Below are 18,261 nucleotides of genomic sequence, written 5' to 3'. Positions count from 1 at the left end.
AAGTATTTTTTCTCAGATGCAGATACTTCTATTCCTTTTATTACTGTATTATAACTGCCTTTTTTCTTTGTTTTATGGAATGTTCTAAGCCTAGACATCTCACATCATTAGTGATGTGATCAGTCTTTGTTTTCTATTTATCCTAGACTTACATCATGTTGGAGATAAGATATATACACATTTTAGGAAATGTAACACGGATAGTTTGTCTTAGAGCTTTGCAACATGGTACCATCTAAATACACTGTGAAGGAAAATATTTGCCAAGATATCTATGATGGGTATTTGAGCCCACTGTTCCATAAATTTAGCTGTTTCTAGTGTTAGTTTAGATCAGTTGAAGCTCCGCTGATTTTTCTCAGAGCTGGTTTCACTAATTTCGATTTATTTGCCTCAACTCATTCCTCTGCCAGCACTTGATGTCCTAGAAAGCACAGCATAATAATTCTAGAGTTCTTTAATGCTATTTATAATTTAACCTTCCAAGATTTAAAACCAGGAACATATCTGTTGTTTAACAAAGGCAAGCCTATCAATTCACTTCAGACTTGTGTAGAATATATTAACTGCAGTTCAGCTGGGACCATGCAATGTGAGATGCATATATTGGATGAGACTAAAAAATAAGCACACCCCGCCTCCCTAGGCTGCATCATGCATTTCTATTGTACAAGGACTATTTGAATTTTTTTTTTTTGCCTACTAGATCTGCCATAGCAGAAGACCTGTGAACCTATGCTGTTGTCTTGTCTACTTAGCCAGACAGCAACAAAGTATTACAAAGGCTCAAGTGAGTGGAAAAAAAAGAATTACAGAAGATTTGAAATATAGTTAGCAATAGTGATTTCCTTTGTCTCTGAGAACAAGTAGGCATTGTCAGAGTTCCAAATGTGCAGTACCATGTGAAGAGCCACGAATAACAAATAAATCTGAGGAAAATAGTTTCTGCAGAAATTCATAGTAATAAAAGCTATGATGATGAATTCAAACTTTTTATCTTTTTTCAGCTCTCCCTCTGCTTCAGCTGCCTAAATAGCTCAAGTCTCTCAAATAATCAGTGATTTACGTTAACAGATTTTTCTATGCTTTGTTTTGACAGAAGATATATTTGAGGGTAATATGATTTCTGACATTTAAAAGCAAATGAGATTTAATTTTTTTCTGCATCGGTAAAGCTGTAAAAGATAGCTTTTTCCATAGAAACAGAGACACCTGCTTGCTGTTAACAAAACCCTCAAAATAAATAAAATTAACATTTAAGTGAAATCCATCCCTAGAAAAAAAAAGAACAGTACTGGTTGGTTTAGAATACTGAATGAATTCTGACTGGGTTTGTTTATCTTTGTGCTTGTTTGCTCTTTATACAAATTGCATTCAGAAAGAATTTCTGAAAATGTTTAAGTAATGTAGCAATTTTCATGTTGACTACAGAGAGTGGCCTACTGAGTTAACTAAACTGAGGGGGAAAAAAGTCTCCCTTGGAAAGAAAGGTTAGTTTGTAACCATAGGAGTTTAAAACAAGAGTTTAAAACTTTTGTTACAAAGGCTTAGCTCACTGGGATTGCTATACACAGCCTATTTAGACAGACTACCCTTACAAAATGGACTGCTTGAAGATTCAGAAATTCCATTGAAATCCCTCAGTGTTGGTTACATTCTTTAGAATCTAGCTTCCTTAAATGCTTCTGAAAAACATTATCTGGTACTGTTTCACAGGCATGGGTTTTGTATACAGTTTTGAGTTACACACTAGAGAACTCCTGCACATTAATTGCCCTAGCTTTAAAAGACAGCAAAAACTCAACAGCAGGAAATGTGGTTGAGTTCTGTACTTTCCTCGGTATATTAACACCAGGTGAACAAGCAGAGGCAGCAGCAGGTAGGGGCTCTGACAAGAGCACATTTAAAAAATGCTTTAAGAGAGAACAGCTTCAAACACAGCCCTTCCAGCTTGACCTACGTCTGCAAGGGATTTTGCTGGACTGTTCCTTGCAAAAGCAGAAGGATTAGCAATAACTGTTAAAAGGTATTGGCAGCTGCCAGTGCTTTTATCATAGCCAGGTATATTTCCTAAGAGTGCATCTATGGAATGCAAGAAAGTGCCAGCACTTGCTGGCCTCTTCTCTGCACTACTGTCACTGTAGTTTAAGACACTGTGAGGAAAATTATGGGCAGAAGTAACTTCAGTTAGGTAAGAATGACATTGGCATACCATTCATGATACAAAACACATTGGGGAAAAAAAAATTTCTCAACTGCAGTACTAGGATGAAAGTGGTGTTTTGGCCGTGTGGCCTGTGAGCATACTTGTGTCTGAGCACTGGCCAACTCAAGTCTGACAGAAGTTGAATAAATTCCCAACCCTACCTGAGAGATGGTTGTATTCAAGTTAATAATATATTTTTACTTTCTTCATATTCACAGATATAAACGAATGTCAGTATGGCAATCTCTGTGCAAATGGACATTGTGAAAATATTGAGGGGTCTTTCAGATGTATTTGTGGCCAAGGTTTCAAACTCTCTGCATCAGAGGATCAGTGTGAAGGTAGGAAGGAATACGATTAAAATTCATAAAGTGGCACTTTTTCAGTAATGTTTCGTCTAATGGCATTCCTCTTAATGGAGACACAACAAATGTATCACACTGAGACTGCATAACCAAGCATGTAAGAATGTGGATTTCTATTTTATGACTTCCGTGGTCACAACTGTATTTTTTGGTGAATTCTTATAAAACATCTGGGGTTATAAACCAGATCAGCAATGTTTAGTATTATTTATATTGCTTGTTTGGAGTTCCTGCAAAATGCTTGACATTTCTGTCATTTTAGAGATCTGGGGACTGTTGCTTTTGCTGCCTTAAACTTTTATTGTGGTATTTGCTTATTTGCTTTTTTTTTCCATCTTTTTTTTTTTTTTTTTTCATGTCAGGGAGTGGAATCAAAAACCCAGGCTTAGAACCCCAAAGTGTGTCAATTAAATGCTGAGCTGACACCTGCTTTGCTATTGCTGCTTTTTGAGCAGCATGCTTAGAGGGACTGTGTAATATTTCCAAAAACTGTACCTGCACCTCACAGTGTTGGGTCCTGCATTTCTTCCACATATGACATTCCTGCCATGGCTGCTCTGATGGATCAAAATTAGGTCTGATGTCAGAGCTGAGCAGTCTGAGAGGAAACATAGAGAACATATATTAACCATGAATATCCCTTTCCTCCTTGAGCAGGCATTAGGACTCTTGCAACCTCTCCACCAAAAGTGAAAATCTGAGAGAATGTCTCAGAGAAGCTGTGGAAGCACACAGAAATCCGAGTTTCTTGTCGATTGTTTTTTCTTTTCCTTTTTTTTCTTTTTCCCTTTACGCAAGCGTCTGTGTATAGCACCAAACACATTCGGACTTCTGAGTGCTAAAATAATATAATAGAACTGAATAATCATTCATTTAACTTTGTCAGGAAATTTGAAACAAAACAACACTGTACGTTAAATGGCGTGAGTGAGTTAAATGTGCTGTCCAGGACACAGAGCAGACCGGTCTTGGGGAAAGTATGTAGACAAAGTTTGACTGCTTCCTCTGAGCCTTTCATGGAAAAGAGCCCTTGCCAAGCTACACTGGCATGTGCAGACAGCTCTTCTTAAAGTGCACCCTTCTCAAGTCAGGGTCTGTACATGCACCCAGATACTTCATGCAGCCCCAGAGAATTTGGTGATCCTTAAATTCAAAACTTCTCTGGTCGCAGGGGACCACGACTCAAGAAAGAGATTAGGCTGTGTAGCTATCACACAGACCAGAAAAACCTCTGAGTAACTTTCTCCTGTTTGCATTATAGAATATTCTCAGAACAACAGGCACCCATGTCTAAATGCTAGAAGTGACTAACAACCTGTCATATAAATTTAAAACATTTGTTAAGAAATTGTAATTATAAATGAGAGAGGGAAAAGCAGTTCCTAGCTTATGCAGAACACACAGTAAGTTCTAAATTCAGAGTGCTGCTCTCCTCCACTATTTTGACTTTTCCATAGGAAAATTTAAACTTAGTGTTCAAATCCATTTGGTAACCCAGGCTGACCTCACATTATGAGAACTTAAAGCGCTGAGGGATTAGCAGTGGTTGTGGAAGCAAAGAGACATTTCCCCATACTTAGAGGATTAATACTGTTACAAGGCAAGTATTTAAAGGAGCCTCAATGTACAAGTTAACAGGGGAATGGCCTGTCAGTGTGCATCTTAAAACCACACCCTGTTAAAAGGTGGTGAGCTGGCTGGAAAAAATTTTGTGGGTTTTGCTGACTGATTGGAGCAGTTGGCTTGTTACCTTTGCCAGAGAGAAGAGAAACAAAAGTAGCTCTCAAGCAATATGTCTGTGCGTGTACTTGTGTGTCTGTGTGTATTTGCATGTCCACTGTGGGATATATTGACACTATGGGAGAGAATACTGAATGCAGTCACCTCGAGGGAAACATTCTATCTGCAGCTTCGGATATTTTTATGCACTGTATTGTCTGCTGCATTTGTAAATAAAATTAAGAGAAGCAATACTTGCTAATGACACTGTGCTTTGCTATTTTGTTCAGAGATGTTTTTTTGGCACTATTTGCTCAGTAATCTGTATTTTTGATGTGTCATGTCATCCCTCTCTCTTCTGCTACAGATATAGATGAATGCCAGCACAGATCACTGTGTGTCAATGGACGCTGCAGGAACACAGAAGGGTCTTTCAGATGTGTTTGTAGTGAAGGTTACGTGCTGTCTGCTACTGGAGATCAATGTGAAGGTAAGTTTGTGGACATAAGCTATTGATTCATTTTTTCAAAAAGATCTTGAGTATTTCAGCTGTAGGCATGAACTCTTCTGTGAATGGGACAGAAAAATACATTGCTTCTTTTCTTTTTGATACTCTACTGTCCACTAATTTAACAGTTCTCATCTGCACAGGTACCTATTTATGGTTTCTTAGAAACAGTCTCTGTCATTTTTCCACATACAAGAAATCAGTATGTGTGTTGCCAACAGTAAGGCTAGAAGAGCAGTTGGCACTGATACCAAAAACAATTCACCTTTTTCAAATCTTGTTGCTTATGCAGAGGTCTGTGTTGGATTCTCTATTACAAAAGCTTCTGCCAGCAGACACTGTTCACATGGGGGCCTGCTAAGTGAAAACCTCTTCAGTTGGTTTTGGGAACATGTAGCCAGTCACTGCAATCCCACATGTGCAATTGCAAGAGAAATGCACAGTTTCAGATGTGCTCCAGAGGAATCTGCTGGTGCTCACAACTTTCACTGTCTCAGAAGGGAATCTGTGTGCTGTGCTTTTAAAAACAAAAGAAGTGAAAGTGTTAGGCAAATGTAGGGAGAAATGCTAGGTTACAAAAAACGGCCACATTCTATTTTCTCTCAAGTCAGGCAGCTTAATGTCCAGTAATCAGGAAACAGATGTGTTATTTTATTATGATCATTATAAGTATAGCCTTTTGCTGCAGTGCTCGCAGTGACCCTGAGCATGTGGAATTTCTTGCTGAAGAGCTCCAGAAACAGCTCTACCTCCATTGCTTTCTTATCTCCCACCCTCGGAGGAAAAACTCTGTTAAGCTCTTGCCATAGTTGTAGTATTAGCGTATATAATCTTTCCAATCCCTGGTGTGCTTTTTGTAGCTGCTAATAGCAAGGAAATGAGATAACTGCTTACTGCTGCTTTACCTGCTGTGTGTTCTGCTGTTAGGTTATTGTTCACACAGAATCTAGGAGGCAGTTACCACTTTCTCATACAGAGCAGTACATCAGGAACACTCTTCTTCCATTGATTAGGATAGAAGAGCATTTCACCCAGAGCTGACTCAGGGCTGTTTCTCAAGACAAACTTCTGTCAGACCAGACTTATAAGTGCTGCTGTTGAGGGATTGTCCACGTTTAATGAGTGGCAGCATCTCCTGAAGTTCTCACCAACAAGAAATGAGGGTATCTTTTAATCTCTTCAGTACATTGATACCCTTTGGTACTGATCTGTTTGGAGAGTCTGGTCATAGAAGAACATAAGATCTTCTTGGAGTTCCTGGTGAATTACCAGTATCGCTTGCATCAGCTTCAAGAAATAGGAGCTGATAATGCATGGCAGTGGAAAATTGTGACAAAAAATGTTGCTCCCTGTTGGCTTCAACACATTCAAGAGTTGTGACTGATGTAGAGGTGCTGTACCAAGAGTCAAAGAAGAGCGTGGTTAAACGAATCACTGGTCCAGCCTGTGTCCCAAAGACAAAACAGGCTCTCTTATTCCTGACGGATACTCATTTAACCTGCCCTCAACAGGCTTCAGCAGATGAGATTCCAGAGATCTCTTCATCCTGTCCATCTTAAAAAAGAAACAATATTCTTTCTTTTGTCTCTGCATAATGGGAGAGAGAGGGTGGAAGGGAGGGATGCAGAACTGTTTCAAGCATTTTGATTGCTTCAGCAAGAGGCCTTACAAACCATTAAGTCTGCAGAGAAAGATGTTTTATTAGTAAATTCTGTTAACAGAGTGTGAGCTTAAAAATAATTTGTTAAAGCATCTTGTAGTGAGAGAGAGCAAATGAAATAAAGAAATTAATTTACATCCATTGTAGTTTCTGTCACATCTCCTCTGACTGTTTTCATACCAGTCATGGTAACTGCTGCTGCTTTCCATCACTGTGCCATGGGCTGTCAGGAGAGGTCCATGCTTTATCTGTTCGTTGTTCCCATTCAAGGGCAATTTTCAGGAAAGAAATAATTATATTAGCTCTTAAGGCAAAAGAGGAGGAATTGGATCACACAGGAAAAATGAGTAAAGCTGTTCTCTTAGTCTGGAGTCTTTGTCTCATTCACAAGATTCTGTAACCAAGTCTACAGTGACTTCACTCAGTGACAAAGCGGTTAATATCTGCGGAGGCAATTTGTTCACTGAAGATTTTCATATTAAAAGTTGTGCACAAAATCTGTTAACTTCTTGAAGTTGAAGAAATTCCATGCTTGCATTATATCCCTTCGCTACTTTTGGAAGCATGTGATACTGCTGACTGTTTTTGCAACTTGGAAACTGTATTTGAAAAGACAGTGCTAGTTCTACTCTCTGTAAGAATGCTTTGTGTAACCGTTTTATATGCTGTAAGAACACTTTTCCTGTTCTTCCTCAGCTTAAGAAATACTTACATGCATCAGCTGAACTTACATACAGACTAGAAGAGAGCTTGTCTAAAGTACTTGAGGCTCAGCTTGTCTAAAGTACTTGAGGCTCCGGTTTTCCCAGCAGCTTTCAGAGATGTTGTTAGCCAAAATGCTCTAGACATGCACCTGTGAAAGATGATAAAAAGCACTGAACATTTCAAGCATTACTTACTGTCTCTGCTTTTCCTTGTGATTGAGTACCCTCTCCTGTGGTTGCTGCCCACTCTGTTCAATCAGAGAACAAGAGGTTTGCATCCTATACAGAAAATAATGAATTTTGACTGAATTTGGCAGAAAATGCTTTCTTGTTGTGAGACTTGGCATTAACTCGGCACAGGGGAGTCGTTAATTTTTTTTCAGGCTCCCAGTCAAAATTAATTGCTGTTTTTTTAAATAAACCACAATTTATTTCTTAGTTGAAAATGATTACAAAACATGTGGTTATCAAAAGGTCGTGAGTTTGTCAGCATTAAGTGCAATTTTATCTGCCATAACAATCTTTTATGCAAGAAAGCTACTACTTTTCCTTATTTTAATCAAATAGATTAAATCCCAAGTATGTAACTGAGTAATTAGTAATTACTCAGTTAGTAATTAACAATTAGTAATTATGCACATTCTGCACATTCTAATGTGCAGAAGCAAGTTACTTATGTTTCTTTTGTTCTCTTATTTTCTGTTTGCTTTTAAAAACCAAACTGTAGAATATCACTGGAATGTAGGTGCTTTCTGAGTTAATGCTGTACCTGCACTCCATTTTCTCAATGAAAAGACTTTTGGTGGAGACAATGCCTAGTATCTTGTTCTTTAAATATTTGGTTGCTTTGTATCTAATTTCTAGCCTGAAACTTGCCCTGCTGTGTGTCAAGCAACATGTTTAACCTGTGAATGTTGACTGCATACAGTGTGGCCTGTGTCCTACAAACCTGTCCACATGGTTGTTGCGTGAATAGTTCCACAGGCACATCTTGTCTGGTGTGGCACACCACTATGTCTGGGCTTGCACGTGCTGTGGACAAGATCCAAGTCAGATCACTTCAGGCTCAGCAATCTTTGGTCTAAACATGTCTGAAGATATATATTTCAAAATACGGGTTTGCATCACTAGGCATGTTTTGTATCTATCTTCTAAATCTACAGCTGGTTGGATTTTTGTACTACTCTAACATCACAGTCACTATTAAAGTAATAGAGAGATTGATATAAAGGTCATTTATGATAGTTTTCATTAGTGATGCAGATGGCACATACTAGACGTGCTTGGTAAGAAGAAATGTCACAAACTCAAATTTTAAAGCTTTTTAGAAATAAAGCAGTTTGACAGTATGATGAAAGAAATTAAAAGGACATTCTATCACACACTGTTATTAAAGCACGTTGTAGCTTCAAGTTGATAAGTATCACTTAAGAGCTTTGTCAGCTTTTGTGTCATCTAATTACTTGGTTACATTTTTATTTCAGATATTGATGAATGCCTTCAAGACGGAGATATTTGCCTTGGAGGAACCTGCATGAATACCGACGGATCTTACAAATGCTCTTGTCTAGATGGTTTCCAGCAGGTAGCCAATAGGGGATGTGAAGGTAGGAAATAGCTGTTAAAAATAATTGGGTCATTTTTATAAATGTGCAAGTCTAAAATCATAATTTGTGATGGTCATCAATCATGATAATGAGGATAAATTATTTTTGTTTATGATTGGTAGTATTTTCATATTCTTTTCACTTAATACCATTGTCTCTAAATACAAACTGAAAAATTATTTCAAGAAGCTTAAATTTTAGCCTTCCTAACATGAAAAAAAAACCCTGCTAGAATTAAGATTAGAAAATTAGATTCAGTGCTGCAATATCCCAAATTCTAGGAGCATTTATTTTGACAGTATCTTCTGCATTTGTGAATTGATGTTGTAACAGAGCAGCACAGCTCATGTCAAATCACATCAGGTAAACATGTTTCATCCCTAACACATTTGGCAGCACTTGGTGGAGGACAAGAAGGAAGAGAATGTGTAACCTGAGGCTAAATCGACATTGCCAAGCCCAGAAAAAGTACTTCTCAGCTTTCGGGTCTAAAGAATCCTAACTGTGTTGACACAACACCTAGACATGCCCCAGCACTCCCTTTTACCTTCCATTTTTATGAGACACGAAGCGTGATACTAGAATTGGAAATTGGTAGCATGTTCTTGCTGTTGTTGAGCTGTTATAGGATTGAACAGTACAATTTTTACTAGTCAAAGATGGAAATCTTGAACATATTTTCTTGTCCTGTATTGTGGACTGGGCAGAACTAGCCATACTAATATAATAACTGATTACCTTTTTTTTTCCCAATCAGTACCCTTCAGAATAGTTTACACAGTGGTAAAATGGAAAAAAATTTAAATGACTGAAATCAGTTCTTATCAGAATTCTGTAATAACAACAAAAATACATTAAAAAAAATTAACAGAATTTCAGATGGAGTGATAAGGAGTATGGCAGAAGACCAAGACAATAGGCCACTATGGTAGAGTGATCACATGATAAACTTGATATGAGCATCCAACGCATATTTTAATTTAGTGAGGTGCATACTGAAGAAGGAATCTTGGTCATACGGGCAGTTTAGTGAATTTCCTTCTGAAGCACATTGACTGAAAAGGATGCAGGGGTCAGAGATAGGTAGCTAAATATGAGCTTTCACTGCAACCCTGTGGCCAGTAGGACTAATGCACTGCTTGAAAGATTGAAAAAGCAGAATATCTAGCAGGAGCATGCACAAATTATTTACCTCTATTTTGCAACTGATGCAACTGCTCTTGGCACACGCGACATTTGGGAACTCACATTTCAAAATGAATGCTGATGAGCTGAACAGAGTTCAGAGACGAACCCAAATAAATAATGGCTGGAGGTAAAAAGGACTGAGTGATTTTAAAACTTTTATTTTGTCGAAGAAAAAAATGGTAGGTGATTTGATCACAGTCTGATTCCCTTCAAAGGAAGTCAAAATTCAAAGTAGAGAGCTGTTGAATTAAACTGGCAAATGTATCACAGAATGCAGTGTCTGCAAAGCTGCATCTGTACTAATTCAGACTAGAAATTAGGAACGTGTATTTTGGTAAGGAGCAAAGTTAGAGTCCAAAACATCAGAAAGTATGTAGAGTTCTCTTAAGACAAATTTAAACTTTTATTTCCCTCACATTGTTGTTTTCCTGTTTTTTAATACATTATTTTACCCTTGTGTAATGAACTGTTCTGGCAGTTAAAAAAAAAACCACACAGCTCAGTCCTGAGAGCAGCGTGTGTGCTAAGAAGGCATCACGCTGCCCTTGTCATTGCTGACCTTGCAGGACTTAGACAAATTCAGAGCTTCACAGAGTATCTCATTGCATTGACCTTGAATTCAGAGAAGACTTTTCCCTTTGCACCTCATACAGATACTGCCTTTCCTCGAGCTTTTTCTTTCCACTTGTGCCATGCCTTCAGGACACTAGCCTAGAAGGATTTATACAGGATACAATCAGCCTGCATCTAAAGAAAATTTATAATGCGGTCATGGGACTTTAAATGATAGATCTGAAATCATAACTTACCTATTCTATCAAAGTTATTGTCTGCTTCAATGCATTTTGTGTGGCTGTAACAATAGCTGGAATCTAAACAACTAAGACAGTGAAGAGGAATAAATTCTGCTCTCCTGTTCTGATGGATGGATGAGCCTCTCATGTAATTGTTTTTTCTAAATTTGTGTAATTTGTGTTTGATCTCAGCATAGTACTTCTTAAAAAGGTTTCTGTTCAGCAAAATACAGAAGTTCAGTTACAAATCTTTTTCTTATAATTCTAGTAAACATAGCATCTCCTGAAAAAATGCATGCAGTCTTTTAAGTTCTGATGGCAGGTAAGGTAAAACATTAATCAGAAAGAAATGCTTATTTTCCAGATGCAAAAGTAAGTTCTAAATGCAGTATTTGAAAAACGCTTTCTAAGTTAAAAACAAAGCAAGCAAACAAACAAATAACAGTGATTACAAACTCTTATATACAAACATTTTGGGGCCATTCCCCATGTCCCAAAAAAAAGAATTGGCTTTAAATTATAAAATATCAACTGAATGGAAAAGATTCAACTCCAAACCTGCTGATAGCACATGGGGTCAGATGAACAAGCTAACCAACACAGAGCAATCAAGAAAAACAGTAAGATGGAGCCAGCTGAGAATTCTCCTAATAGAGAATAAATGTTGGCTTGTATAGAGATCAAACTGACATTTCAGACATCATTTTCATCTGCTCATCCTCACTGCAGACAGCAACACATGGAGAGTATGAGACATCTGAACATACAGTGTTTAAAAACGATCCCACAGGATTTGCTTGCTCCTGAAAATGAACATGATTTGCATAGCTGGTAGAAATGAAAGCTACTTTTTAAGAATAATCAAACTTAGGATTGGTGTTATGGGAATGATTGCTGCTTGCAAAACTGTTAATCTCTCTGCTTTCAGATATCAATGAATGTGAGAGATCTGACCTCTGTTCACCTCATGGAGAGTGTCTAAACACAGATGGTTCCTACCAGTGCATATGTGAGCAGGGCTTTTCTGTGTCTGCAGACAGCCGAATGTGTGAAGGTGAGACAAGTCACAGTAACTCGTGAGCTTTCCCTTGCATTCCCACTGATTTGCTGACTGGCTGGGGCAGGTGGGGGAGCAGCAGTCAATTTTTTATGTAATGTTCCAGAACCATTATTAACTCAGCAATCTGACACCTAAAGGTCTTTTCTGGCTTTTTTCTCTTAAATGCATGATGTGATAAATTGCTGTTTGCGTCATAAATAAGTATAACATGAAATATACAAAATGGGAGACACAATGGAGCTCACGTTTGTTAGAAGCTGTTAGAAGCTTTACTTCTCTTGACTTACAAAAATTTTACCATCTTAATTATATATTTTTTATTTTTTTGAGCAAAAGAAGTCAGTGAAAAAGAAATACAGATCTAAGTATGGCCAATGATGGCAAAGATGAGAATGATATTCATATGTTAAGATATGTGAAATCAGCAGACATCTGCAATAATATGAAAATCTTTTCAGAGTGAGAAATCATTTCTATCATCTAGCAACAGAGAGAGAAGTAATACATATAAAACACAAGTAAAAAGATGTTAGAATTCAGGCTACTGAGGAGTTTCAGATGGGTAGCCCTTACTGCCATTTAGTGTCATTTAGTTTAAAGTGTCTTAGGTGCATTAGCAACAAGCCTGAGCTGCCTGAACGTTCTTATAGTTGGATGTGAGACAACAGAACCTTCCTTAACAACACCTTGACAATCAGCTGAGGCATCCATGCAACAGAGCTCCAGTGAGAAACTGCAGTAAAATGCTACCTATGATAGAACTTCATACACTTTGAAATGGCAGAAGTTTAAGTAAATCTTAGTGATTAGATCTTTACAGTGATACAGCTTACACATCATATGCAGGTGTGCTCATACGAGTATTTTTCATATCAGGTTGTAAAAGTAATAACACCACTGAGAAACATCAGCAAGAAGTCTAGAATTTACATCAAGCTAGGATTGTTATTTGGTTATTGTATGAGAAAATACCTTGTTCCTAGAAAGCACACGCTTTCTAATGATTGCTACTCTACTGCACTTAATTTGAAGCAGGAGACTTGAGTTCAGGATACCAAGGAGATATGTGGTTCTGTGACAGTTATAATGGCAGAAAATATAAATTCCCCTGGATGAAGAATGGCTGTGCTTATGGATGAAAGGATTTTTCAAGGCAGGAAGTCTTGTGGGGAGAGTAATAATTCTGAAGGGGAAAAAGTCTGTATATGCAGTAGTAGTTCAGCAGAATGCACACAGAGAAGATGACCTGGGCAGGGATAGCTCAGTGTTAAAACCTTGCAGTAGTGGATTCCAAACATCCAAAACATAAGCAAGCTGTTCCCTATCCTAGATTATAAGCCAGTATATTCTCGTGTGAATGATTTTCCATGGGCCAGCTCTTCTCATCAGTTTGCTAAGGTCTAATGAAAAGACTCTTCCTTCTACGGAGAAGATGCATGGAAACCTCTGTAACATTTACTCACTCTACTTTTAGCAGAGGAAAGACAGAATTATTATTGGAGCTGAACTTGTTAAAGTAATTTGATAACTAAGGAAATTAAATTGGTAAGGGAATATTGTTATGCTGGTGTAAGAGAATGTGTCTATATATCTAGATACAGTATGACATCAAACACACTATTTGTGCTTTACCTATTGCTGATAACTAAAAACTCCTGTAGATATTTCGTTGCTTTTTCATCTCTAAATATTTACTTTATTTGTCATAACGTTATAGAAAAACTTGGCAATTAGACCAGAGGGGATAACTCTGAATAGGCCCAGTGACAGATGGAGAAGCCTATATTGTATGATTTCAAGTAATGGGGCAATTTCCAACTTTTCTGGTAACCAGTTGCTAAAATCATGTTCTTAGACTCTTTTGGCAGCACGCACACATTTCACTCTCTCTTTATGTAGGATATGGTTAAATACCTTTGGTTTCTCATCAAGAAAAATAGCAGCAGGTGTTCTGCCTCACTGTTCAACATAGGTTTAAAAAAAGAAAGAGAGAAGAATGTAGCTTGCTTTTAGTAGAAACCAAACATTTTTTCCAAATCAGTTAGAAGAACATTTACCAGCCTTATGGAATCAAACTCTCCGAAATTAAGAGACAGCACTGAACAGAAACACAACTTAAAAAGTCCGATTTTAGGGGATAGACCAGAAACTGAATCCTCCCTGTCTTGATCTCTGACAGTTAATTAGTTGTTAGACAGTTAATTAGGCAGTTGTTAGTGAAGGGTTACTATCACATACGGGACAGCAGTACATAGGTAATTTCATTAAAATTTAAAAGCCTGAATTTTACTAAATAGAAAGGAATGAAATCAGCAGATAGATCTGTTTCCAGGAGCATGAGTAGTTTTGGAACATTTTTAGTGAAGAATAAAAAAAAATACAAAACCAGGTCACTGTGCTTCACAAGTAATTGGTGTGTATGGAATACAGATCAGACTTCAGCACTTGGAAAAGTATTTTAATAACTTGGTGAAACAGAGGTACTTCTAGTCTTCTGAAGCAGCAGCACTCGTTTTTTACTGAGACTAGTTTCTCCATTCTGTCATTTCAATAATAACATTTCTAGAGTTGAAGAAAATTATTTAAGGGAAGCACTGATGACTTCAGTGCTTAATTAATATTCACTGCTTAGTTAATATTTGATTTTGATGTCAGTTTCAAGAGTCAGCTTGCAAAAAGACAAAATGAAACAATAAGATTAGAAACAGAAAGAATGTGTGACATTCCAGGTATTGAGAAAGGACGTGGCTTCAATCTGCAGAAGCTACTGTTCTTTACACAAAGTGCCTCTGAATTTATCTCCAGTTAAGTGAGTGAGGATAACTGTTTATGCCATCAGAGAAAGAAGTTGAGGAAATTTTGCTGGATTCAGATGCTTTTCTGTACCTGGAGAACAGATTTTCCATATCTCCAAGCCGTTTTTGTATGAATTTAATAATTCTTTGAAGAGTCAGAAACAATAACAACATAAAACAGTAAGAAGCCTATGTGGTTCAGTTCTGGTATGGAGTTTTTATGGCTATGGCCAAAGCAAACTGAACAGCTGTGCCTGCTTCCATGGTGTAGACAAACTTTTGTTGTGGTGGTGACATTTCACTGCTTCATGGCCCCAGGCTCAGCAATTTGACTGTGCCGTGCTCTCAGAACAGGAGGCTCTTAGAGCACTCCATAGCTCACTGTGGAGCTCTCTGGGGTTCCTATAGAGATATCTTACCCAGGTGGTTGCTAGTCAACTGTGTTGGCAAAAACTCAACTTAGAGGTTCTCTGATGCTGAAGTCAATGCCCTTCACTAAGCGCTTCTTCTGTTCTCATGTCAAATCTCATCTTTCTCTCAGTGGCTCCCTCACTTTTCCCTCTTTCTGCTCCAAGCCCACAGCCCCAGTGTCAGCATCAACAGGCATTCCAAAATAACTTACATATTCCTTCAGAGCTTTCCAATGTCTGCTTGCCCTCGGTTGCCGTCTTGTAAATTTTATGCAGCAGGCAACTTAATTTTCACCAAGTCTCTGATTAAATACTGAGGTAAGAAAGCTTTTGCCAAACTTGGATTCAGGCATTCATCTCCAGAGTGCCCGTGTGAGCTTTGTTTCACAATGAATAAAGAATAATCACAAACTTCACCAACTTTCTTAACGTTTCCTGATAGAGATGTGTTAGGGCAATAACTGCTTTTTAACAGGACACTAAAGAAATAGGAACACAAAGGGAAAAACAAGAGTCTGTCTTACCATATCACAGTATTTCAATCATTGCCTCTAGATGACCAATCTCTATTCAGATATTCACTGTCCTGATTTTAACTTGGAGGTTACGGACAGCCCTGGAAGTCTCAGAACACAGCTGTTCTTCTAAGCAGCGTACAAAACTGACCCGACAGAAATTCTGCAATGTAAATTGATACCAGTGAGATTTAAATATTTGTGCCTGAGGTTAAATATTCCTTCACCTTGTTCACATTGGCAGAAAACAGCAATGGATTGTTGAGTTGAGTAGGATCAGGCTTGAGTGCATGAGCACTGCCTTTCTTTACACCTTGATGATGTTAGATCAAAGGAGATTTGGTTATAGCAGGCAGCACTGAGTCATGGATTCTAAAACAATCATAATTAGAGAGCTACTTTAGTGACTGTATAGACATAGGATATATTTATTTCATATTTAATTTTTTCCCTTGCTCTGTCTCTATATAGCAAGAGAATTGCCAATTACAAGGCTCATGCTTTACAGCGTCATTAAAGGAACAAATGCCCTTTCCGGCTGTAAAACAAGCGTCCTTTGAGTGAGCTGTCTAGACAAGGAAAAACATTTGGTGCTTGGACCTTCTCTGTAATTTCCCATGCACTGAAAGATCCAGTCATGTTCAGACTGTGTACTTTTTTAAAAACAAAGCCATCTCCTGCGGACATACTATATACTATTTATACTATATTAGGACACCTGCTACAATCCCAAATTTTGTTTCTGCAGATTTTCAATGACCTTAGTCAATGACCTTAGTTTATTGAAGAGCACAATCCATTCTCCTATCTGTTTTCTTTAATATTTAGGTATTCAGTAAAAGAAACACTATAATTCATGTAATTCCAAAATCCCCAGTTGTAGTCTCTCCTGTCTGGACTTTCAGCAGTGTGAACATCCTGTGGCTCAGGAACGTCTGTTATTAAACTATAGCTGGACACTGAAAATACAAGCACAGCATTATTGTCTGTTTTCTTAAATTCCTGGCTGTCAATCCACCACTGCTTACTCAATTTGAATTCCCCTAACAGGGTTTTCTGAATAAAAGATATAGTGTTAAGACTTTTTTTTTTACCAGATATATGAAACTCCAGATGGTCATGAGACTAAAAATTAACCTAAAATATGTCATGCAAGTCTAGTGCTCAGTAGCAAAAGTGAAGGTTCACAAAAACACAACTGTAACTGCTGGTGTACAAGTTTTATCTCCATTCTCCCAGTAACTCTATGCATCCTTTCACTATTCCATCATTGGAATACTTGACCTTTCACCTTTAACAGTGTCTTTAATGCAGATATATGTTGTTTGCTCTTACTCCTGAATTAATTCTACTGAGGAGGGTTAGTGGTAGACTTCAAAAAATCCAGTATCCAAAAAGCACTCTAATTTGCACATTCAGTTCTTTCAGAATAAACACGGTAGCAATTGTATTCTTTGCCAAATACAAATTGCACTTTATAGAATTAATTTTGCCTGTTTAATAAATCAAGACATGAAGCTCATAAAAACTTCTACTGACAAATCAACAAACCAAATAAAATATTCCACAAGTTCCATCTGCAAGTGTTTTTAAAATACAATTGATTATATTCATAAATGTCTCAAAGATTTCAGTGTACTTAGTACATCCAGTTTTTGCATGAAATTTGCATTTTAGCTGAATGTTGTTAACCAGTGGATCAATTCAGTGAGAGGTGAGTTTTCCTTCACTTACACAACCTTAAAATTAAATTAGAGGCCTTTACGGAAAGTACAGTTCCAGAATTTATTCAGTAAAAAAGAACTACCAGAGGTATTTTTTTAACCTATTAATTTAAGAGTCCAGGCTACATGATGTGGATCTCTCTTCTGGTCTTGAAAATTGATATGCAGTTCTAAACCTGTCAAATAGTGTTGCTCACTGTTCAAACACATCCTCTGTGTCAATGCAGGGTTCAGTCCTCCCAGCCCCTGAGTTCAGTGAGTGCCTAAGGCTCAAGGTACAGTATTTGTAGGCTTCATCATATGGTCTGCTCTCATAAGCAGGATTAATGATCTAGCTAAAAACTAGGTAAATCAAAAGTGAGTCACTTTTTTTTACCATTTAAAATGTAATTATCTCAGAGGCACAGCAGAGAACATAATTCCAGGTGAACAGCAACCTTACTTACCATTCACAATGGATTCTAGGAAAGAAATTTAGCAACAACTTCTCCACTTCAAACTGCCGAGGAATTCAGAAAGCAGAAGGTACTGATCCTAGTATCCTGGCAGCTTCCCAGCTTTTTGGGCTAATGTTCTTCCTCCTGAAAAACACACAATGACATCTTAAATGACCACAGATGGTCAGGGCCTTGGTTTTAGGTCTTGATTCAAGTGAAGATAAAAACAATATATTCCTAGTACTTGTAATGCACTTACAAAAATAAACCACGTTCTGTTACAAGGAGCTCTGCTTCATTACAGGCTGGTGGGCATCTGAGTCAAGAACAGACTTACTCATGCAGTGACTTGTAAGACCAGTAAACCACAAATGAAAACTACAAGGGCTGGTATAGAAAGCATGCCGGCATTGTAATTACTTTGCCTACCTACATAAGATTATTCATATGTGTAAACTATGAGGATTAAAACCAGAAGGCGCATGCTGCAGATATTTGCCACTTACACACGCACCACAAAATTTTCTTCTGTGCCAACTGCCAGAATGAGATATGTTCAGCACTTCTAA

General features: G+C 37.7%; 1 protein-coding gene and 1 long non-coding RNA gene across 4 annotated transcripts in view; one reads left to right on the top strand and one right to left on the bottom strand.

The window, feature by feature from the left end:
* The window catches only part of LTBP1 (latent transforming growth factor beta binding protein 1), a 183,653-nt gene that overhangs the window by 134,907 nt on the left and 30,485 nt on the right, over positions 1–18,261 (top strand). The window contains 4 exon segments of the mRNA XM_085219514.1: positions 2,425–2,547; positions 4,658–4,780; positions 8,647–8,769; positions 11,680–11,805. Of these exon segments, the coding sequence (XP_085075640.1) occupies positions 2,425–2,547; positions 4,658–4,780; positions 8,647–8,769; positions 11,680–11,805 (495 nt within the window).
* On the bottom strand, positions 4,777–18,090 carry LOC146544925 (uncharacterized). Of its 3 annotated transcripts, XR_014882092.1 has the most exons (6): positions 17,952–18,090; positions 17,702–17,836; positions 15,541–15,694; positions 8,112–8,194; positions 7,190–7,311; positions 4,777–6,706 (listed from the first exon to the last, which is right to left on the bottom strand). It is a non-coding gene; the product is annotated as an uncharacterized LOC146544925 (long non-coding RNA). The 3 variants fall into 3 exon arrangements; XR_014882091.1 differs by having other exon boundaries at positions 4,777–7,311; XR_014882093.1 differs by lacking the exon at positions 8,112–8,194 and having other exon boundaries at positions 4,777–7,311.

The sequence above is a fragment of the Meleagris gallopavo genome, chromosome 2, assembly GCF_905368555.1.
Source record: "Meleagris gallopavo chromosome 2, MGAL_WU_HG_1.1, whole genome shotgun sequence".
In the NCBI taxonomy this organism is placed as follows: domain Eukaryota; kingdom Metazoa; phylum Chordata; class Aves; order Galliformes; family Phasianidae; genus Meleagris; species Meleagris gallopavo.
Note: the sequence above shows the minus strand (reverse complement) of the source record. Positions and strands in the feature narration are given on the sequence as shown.